At 32.0% G+C, this 8,054-nt stretch overlaps 2 protein-coding genes across 2 annotated transcripts in view; one reads left to right on the forward strand and one right to left on the reverse strand.

The window, feature by feature from the left end:
• Positions 1 to 8,054, forward strand: part of LOC113399485 (salivary glue protein Sgs-3) — a 271,041-nt gene that overhangs the window by 35,112 nt on the left and 227,875 nt on the right. The window lies entirely within an intron of this gene.
• On the reverse strand, positions 2,144 to 6,232 carry LOC113399303 (cysteine synthase-like). The gene is made up of 10 exons (XM_026638395.2): positions 6,113 to 6,232; positions 5,467 to 5,570; positions 5,211 to 5,378; positions 4,964 to 5,124; positions 4,213 to 4,437; positions 3,626 to 3,758; positions 3,347 to 3,527; positions 2,889 to 3,020; positions 2,559 to 2,803; positions 2,144 to 2,353 (listed from the first exon to the last, which is right to left on the reverse strand). Exons 1-10 carry the CDS (start codon positions 6,181 to 6,183, stop codon positions 2,256 to 2,258), a joined length of 1,518 nt encoding a protein of 505 aa, XP_026494180.2. The 5' UTR covers positions 6,184 to 6,232; the 3' UTR covers positions 2,144 to 2,255.

Raw genomic sequence — 8,054 nt, forward strand, 5'->3', positions numbered from 1 at the left:
CTGAAGGCTGAAACAGTCTGTGACAATTTAAGTTTGTCAAGCGAACTTTATCAGGATTTCATTTTTTTTTTTTAGAAAATCACTCAAATCGTTGAGATTCGACAAGTAATAACAATAAGTTTTTTCAACGAAATCGAAAATATTTTGAATTTAAAAGTTTCGAAAATGAACTTGTAAGTACGGCGAATGGAAGACGTAATTTTGAAAAGATTTTGTTATTCTTATTTGTAGTTAATATTAAGATTTATAATTTTACGTAGGTGGGCTTTATAATTTATATTATTAGTTTTATTTTATGAGTATTACATATTAAAAAGTAGTAAAATTGTTACGTCTTTGATTAGATTTAGCGGCCGCGGTTTCGTTCACGTGTTTTGAGGTAATTTTATTTTTTTGGAAGCATGCCTTTACGCGTTTCCCCCACATGATGTGGGGATATATGTAGGGCTTGCCGGCGCTGAAGATCGCTTGCGCGCGGTAGGGCCACCTCTGCAGGCCTCCAAATCCTAGGAGTTTTCAGTGTACAGAGACCCCCTAACCCTAGCGACACATAGCGGGAGGAAAAGTTGTACTTAGCAGACGCCTTATCGCCAAAGAACAACGGGGTTTTTTCTTCTTTGGAACGCCGCAGCCCAATCGACGTCGGACAAGTCACCCATCGCCTCTCTCCTAAAGGATCAACCTTCCATGCAAGTATGTCCAACAGCCTTCTGAGATAGGAAGGTACCTCGTTTAATTCAACGTTCGCTGAGGGTGGCGATTATAATCCAAAACACTGCATTTACTATCAATAGTTTATTTTTTTTAAATTATAACATAAAAATCACTTCACATTAGTAACATAACCAGATCACTTATTTGAATATAATCATAAAACACTTATACACTAATTAACTAATAATATCGCGATTTGGCACGTAGTAATTCTTTCGTCAAAGCTAGCGTTTGCTTCGAGTAGCATAACGGCGAACTGTGTCAAGCTATCTTGGAGGCCCCTTTTTATACCATTTCTGTTAATTGTAAAATGTGGGTACCTCGTATTTTCTTACACTCGTGATATCGAAGTGAAGACTATTCGTTCGCCACGTCCAGCGATACCACCAGGACCGCGTTCTCTCGGGACACCATCTCCGTTGTCCGGGCCTTCAGATCGTTCAGAGCGTCGATGTTTGAACGACACGCCTTGAACCCGTACTGAGCCTTTGAGAGACCTGGTCCCACCCCCTCGAGGTGTTGAGTCGTGTGTTAAGAGTGACAGATCTCAGATGGTGTGTTTTTTTAATGGATAAGGGAGCAACCTAATCAATTTGCTCATTTGCTTATTTCAAACAGATGGCTTACCAGATGGAAAGTGACTACTACCGCCCATGGACATCTCCACAATTATAGACCGTCTTTAACATTTATTGAAACATTTATTGAAATGGCGGAGAGGCTACTGCTGGTTTTTTAGTGGGTATTCCGGTGTACTAGGGTCGTCTTAGGGTTTTTAATTTAGGGGAATATATTAACATTTGAATTGAAGTATCTGGATTTGTCTTTTTTTTTTATTAAATTTTTAATTACAATACGGCGTAGGGGTGCTCAATATTTTATTATTTTGCTACCGGAAGAAATTGATCTGTGTCGTTGATAAAATATCAATCGTACTATACATGATAAGATATTTCTGATTTTCAAACATAATTTATATGTCACATTTGGTAATCACTTATAAATGTGAAACAAATCTTATCTTAATGCGATCAAATCAAAAAAAGTGAAGTATAACATTTATCTTGAGATAATGGATAGCTTAATGAAAGTGATTTAATCAAGAATGGAAATTGCTAGTAATTCAAAGATTTGGGCGAATTGTACGTGGTATATTTATTTTTAACCAGAATCTACAAATGTATATAATCTAGGTGTAAAAAAACCTTAAATATGTCACATAAATTACTTTGTATTTTAAAGAATATGCCCATGATTTAGAAACCAAATGTTACATTTAAAACTCCTAAATCAATTGAATATTTTTAGTTTTATCTCTTCCTCAGTCTATCAATATCGTTATCATGCAAATAATAATACAAATGCAGTTGAAATATTTTTAATGACACGCTTCTTACGTACACTTAAAACAATACAGTATATACTTAAAAAAGTACAGCAGTCGTTTAAATGCATAAATGTAATAATAAAGAAATAAATGAATGCTAAGTTCGCGCTAAATCAATTGTTAGGTGTTGTTTATTTTAGCTTGATTCGATATCTTAAATTAAGTTTGTATAACGCTGATCTTTATTGTTGAATGAAAATATGTAATTGAGGATATCATCACCGGTGGCCACACTCTCGGGTAAAAAAAGAACTGAAAAACAAAGCGGATCAAACTAAACAAAAACAGAGAATAATTTGGACAAATTGCAAAGTTACGAATATTATTTTTGGTTATTTAAAAATATAGCCTTTGGAATTTATTAATATAGTCATTACGCCCTTTCCTTTTACATGCAGAATACAAATGCACTCTCATTTTTATTAAGTTATGCAAAACATCTGTTATATTTATTTACCTTCATCAGATTCATAGATATTCTGACCGATGACAACAAACGGCGTTATATCTAACATACGGGATATGAGACCCATTGTTGGCATTCCTTTCTTTCCATTCTTGGCCAATTTATAACAATCTTTTATTAAGTGATCGGTAACTGGATCATTAAAATTGAATTCTTCAGAATTTTGGCATGGCAATTTTGTCGGATTTGTAGCTAAGTTTCGGAAATTATCCTTTGAAACTGCACCTACGAACCATCTAAAATAAATAACATTAGTTGACTTTTCAGTGTAATTTTAATTGAATACAGTAGTTTACATATGACTAAACTTTTATTTCTTACCCTTTGCTATTAACGACAATGGCTATATTCCCGTTCTTTATTTCTAACAATGCTCCTGAGCAGGTGTAGGTATCGGTAATGACAGGATAAGTGTTAGTTAAAGTTAGTTCATTGATTGGTTTGTTCCACCACCTAAAAGTAATTCAAAAATCCTTTATACTATTTACTTCTAATGTTTCCATGAGTCAGATTGAATGTACCAGATTCATTGGATAAAATTATATTTTATTATATTTTATAGAATATGATAAACTTTTTCTTTTCATTCCCAATTTGTATTATATTGTATTATATAAAATATATTCACAAGTAAGTCACTATTGCTCTAATTTTGTAGTGAATTGTTTTCTTTTCAGTGTTATATCACATAATAAGGCCTTGATTAAATACCTGCGGCATTCATCGAGTTATTTGATGAAAGGTTTCATTTACTAGATATTACAGTAGTAGTGATCTACCTCATAGTATGTTCAGGTGGATCCATAAATAGATGTGATTCCATCCATTGATCAGTAACAAACTTAGTCATATAATTCCGCATCCCATCTGGTAGAACTACGACGATGTGGTGTCCGGGGCCGAGTTTATTTTTGTGAGCTGTTTTAATTGCTGCAGCCATTATTGCTCCGCTGCTTCCTCCTGAATTTGTGACGTTATAAATTATGGTTATAATTTTGTATTCTTTATCTATATTATTTTATATTTGTTTATAGTGGTATTAAAATCGCTTGACTTACCGCAGAATAAACCTTCTTTTTGAATAATTTCTCTGGCCATTAAAAAGCTTTCTTCATCTGTTACCACTTGATATTCATTAACCAACGATTTATCCATTACGATTGGAATACTTGAACCTCCGGTGCCTTCTACCTGAATATTTATTCTTAATTTTAAGTGTTTGAAATAACTAGCGGTTGTTATAAACTTAAATGTGTGTTTTATTCAATATTTTTTAACTAAACACTAAAAATTACCAATTGGCTTATTTTTTAATTAAATTGAATTTATAACTTAATAATGCCATAAGTTTATAATTTAAAACATTAACAATATCAAATAAGTTAAGCCATGGAAAAGATTTCAAAATCATTGATAACTCATACATGAAAGTAATAGTAATAAGTTAAAACTAATTTTATAAGTGTTTAATTTTTATCGATACGTAAAAACAACATATATATAATTCTACTAATACTTAGCACTTAACGTCCTAATATTTTGTAATAAATTTTGTTTTAACATTAAATTTAAACTTTAAGTTTAATTTCTTTAATTATACTACTTTAATTACAAGGACTAAATTCCAATAATAATTTGATCTTACTAAAAAAGAATGAGATTTTGAATCCACATTAAACATAGTAGATCCGTCAGGTTCAGCGACCACCATAATACATTTAGGATACTTCTCTTTAATTCTATGTCCGGCTCCACTTAAAGTGCCCCCAGTGCCGACTCCTGCCACAAGCACATCCACTTTACCCAAGGCATCTATAATTTCCATTCCAGTAGTGTCGTAATGAATCTTTGGATTTACACTATTTTCAAACTATAAAAATAATATAAAATTAAATTTATATGAAAAAAAACATCTTAAGTAACTATATTTGTATTTATTTATTTTAAAAAGGTACATTAAACGTATATATTACACAGAATAAGAAAAGCATAGACTTAACATTAACTGATATGTATCAACTAAAATTAGTTTATAACCTGAAAAGTTTTTTTTCTAAATGCACAATGTGGATCGGGAAATATATAGAGGTCAGGTATTGCGTATAATATTTCATTATATTTAGCATATATGCGGTTAATAGGAGATTGATTTCCAAGACAAGTTTTCACGACAGGGATGGGAAATGTTTTCGATATATAAGAACGTGGATATCTACGCGGAATTGATATTGATATGCAATCGAAAAGGTCGCTGCGGTTTACTATATAGTATTTACTATTTCATGTAGGAAATAAAGATTAAGATATTCACGTCTAGTAGTAGACGTGAATATCTTAATCTTCTCGAAGAGATATATATTACTAAACAATAACTGTCCCTGGTTTCTGTCACTTACTTGATCCAACATAACTACAGTGTCTGGATAGGCGTCCTTAATTTCCCTAGCCAACAGCGTAGGTGATTTTTTTGTTACTATAACATCAGCGCCTAATAACCGCATGGTATTAACTTTTTCAGAAGAATTTTTTTCGCCCGTAACAATATAACATTTCTTTTCTATTGAAACAAAAAAAAATTTAAATAATTTTGAGATTAGAAGATTATCTAAAACGAATATAACATATAGGTATATATTTGTTAACCTATCAAGGTGGCATTTAAAGCGACACTAGTGCCTGTGTTTCCAGATGTAGCTTCAACAAATTGTGAATCATGATTAATATATCCTCCGTGTTCTGCATCTTTAAGCATCGCGAGTGCTATTCGATCCTTCGAGGAGCCACTTGGGTTCATAAATTCGCATTTAGCATCTTAAAATTAAAATATAAATGTTAATAGCGACAAAATAAATAGAATGACCAAGTCTACGTTATGCTATTTTGTAACTTTACGACTTACAGATTTCGCAAGAAAGTCCATGGTCTTTGGGGATTCTATTAAGTTTGATAAGAGGTGTGTTTCCTACAAAATCCAAGATGCTGTTGTGCACCTTATTTGCGTATCTATAAAAAATATATTAAAATTTCAAAAGCATCCTTTGATGAATTAATGGATGTTATCCCAGAAAAGATTATCGAAAAAAAAAAACTCGAAACGAATTTAAAATTGTAAAATGTTTAAGCTCCTATTTAAAAATCCACATTATCATACATATACATCCACATATTTTTATAAAAGGATTAAAATATTATCTCTTGAGAAAGAATTTGGAGTTTATTCTCCTCGCTGTGTGGATTAGCAGATGGCAGCAACACAGAGCAAGCTGTATAGGTGAGCATTAGAAGAAATAATCTAACGCTTACGTAAACCGCCATGTACCTACGTGATAAAATAAGTATATAAATTTAGTATACGAAAACATAATACAGTTCTCGTGTTTAATTTTGTTTTTCTATTTCCATAAGAATAATATTAAATTATTCTGGAATTAGTTTGAACATAAAAAATATTTATTTTACGAGTACTTTAAGATTTTTACAGAAATATTAATACACTTTGAAATAAATATGTATTTATTTGTATCCTTTACTACTATTGCACTTACGGAGATTTCCAGTTATAAGTTTCCTTTCTAGAATGGGGATATTTCTGCTTTGGGTTAATTAAATTAAACATTATGACCGTTTGTTTTCGTAGCAACTGAAGAAATAAATCTATATTGCGATTCTACACGCCTTTTATATACAAATTTTAAATAAAAATAAATTATTACTACATACTCAATTATATCCTAGAATTAGAAATTAAAAGGCTAAGTGTTTTTAATTGAAAGATAAACATTGAATATTCGCTTATTTAGAAAGATAATTAGCAGAAACAATAGAGTATTGTTGTATTAATTGGATAAGTTCAATTTAAATTTTCATTTTTTTATCGTATAAAACCTTACCCTTATGTATGATTTCGTATATTCAGCATTACGCGGTCGGATTTATACTCATAGTAGCTATCTTAAGTGCTGTCTTAACTTATTATTTGACCGCGTAGCTTGCTCGTAAGATTCAGGATCACGAATAGCTGTGTTAAAATCCGTGGTCGAGTCATTAAAATTTATTAAGTTTCTCTGTTATGACATTCTTACTTCTAGCTGTCACTAGTACCATCGGCCTACGTGTTATCCAATGTGTCTGCCTTAGTCTTGCCGGTCGTGTTTGATTCCCGGCCGATCGGAGATTGAGAGTAATTGAGAATGCAGTTGTGATTGTGTTCACACAAATGTATTATAATAAATTCCTATTCTCGGGTGTCTAGTGTTTCGCAGCGACAATAAATCGTTCAGAACGACTTTACAGTTCCAACTAAGCTCTAAAGGATTCTCAAGGTCAAAACCATTTCCATTGTTATTGTTATTAATATTGATAATAAACGACAATCTGTACGTGTGGGTAGTACTTTCTCGGATAACGTAAACTTCATGACTAAATGCCTGCTATAATTATAAATAACACTCAATATTCATAAAAGTATGATGTTATTGTTGTCCATATATACAGCGAAATAATAAAAATAATAGAAGGTGGATTTTGTTTTAGACAATTATTTACGTTTCAATTGCAGGAAATAGGAACACGTAACTACATTTTAAGCGAAAAACATTCCTTGTCCCTTCTCGTTCATCTCCATGCAAACACCGCTGATTTTTCTTGTGTTTCATTAGTGCTTCTAATTGGAATGTGTTATGCAGAAAAGTTCCAATCCAGAGTAACACTAATAAAAAGTTATTAAATTAAAAGCCGAAAACCATGTTAATAGTGACATTTTCATAATTATTTTTACAGTATAAAGTTATATATTGCTGTTTATTATTTAAATATATTTCATTGCATTTTTTTTTAAATTTCACAACCTTGTTTTTCTCTTTTAAATGTAATTAGTTTTATTAGTGTTTTGTGTGTTGGAACATTTCTATCTAGCACGGTCCAATTCATCTGGCGCTCAGTATTGAAAGAAAACATCATGAAACTTTACTCGGTGGACTGGCCTTGTTCAAGTCCGTCTGAGGTTACTCACCCACTCATCAGATATTCCACCGCCCAACAGCAGTACTCAGTATTGTTGTGTTCCGGTTTGCCAGTTGGCCAATAGCTGTAACCAGCCAGCTGAGCCAGTGTAACTACAGAAACAAGGGACATAACATTTTAGTTCCCAAAGTTGGTGGCGCATTGGCGATGTAAGAAATGGTTATTATATCTTACAGCCATTTGCTTGTCCGCCTACTTATAGCACAAAAAATTTTAAGCAACATGCATGTATTGATGAATTTCTGCTTTGTACTTACAGGAAATATTTGTTTTTTTATTATTAATTTCAGCGAGTGAATAGGTATTAGCGTCACTCTGACCAGAGAAGAAAAAGATATAGACAAAAACAGTGACCAGCAAAAGACAAATTACGAGTCAGAAACGATCTTGCAAACTTTGACGTCAAGTTATTTATCGTTAGTAATGAGCATCGCTGAGATAATGCTTGAAGTTTCGTAAACTGAA

This window comes from Vanessa tameamea, chromosome 19 (assembly GCF_037043105.1).
Source record: "Vanessa tameamea isolate UH-Manoa-2023 chromosome 19, ilVanTame1 primary haplotype, whole genome shotgun sequence".
Taxonomy (NCBI): Eukaryota; Metazoa; Arthropoda; class Insecta; order Lepidoptera; family Nymphalidae; genus Vanessa; species Vanessa tameamea.

Bases quoted from the DNA above. Each gene is read 5' to 3' on its own strand.
- LOC113399303 (XM_026638395.2), bottom strand. From the start codon at position 6,183: ATGTTTAATTTAATTAACCCAAAGCAGAAATATCCCCATTCTAGAAAG. The intron at 5,125-5,210 runs GTTAACAAATAT...TTGTTTCAATAG, and splicing joins TTTAAATGCCACCTTGATAG to AAAAGAAATGTTATATTGTT. The intron at 4,438-4,963 runs GTAAGTGACAGA...TTATTTTTATAG, and splicing joins CTGTAGTTATGTTGGATCAA to TTTGAAAATAGTGTAAATCC.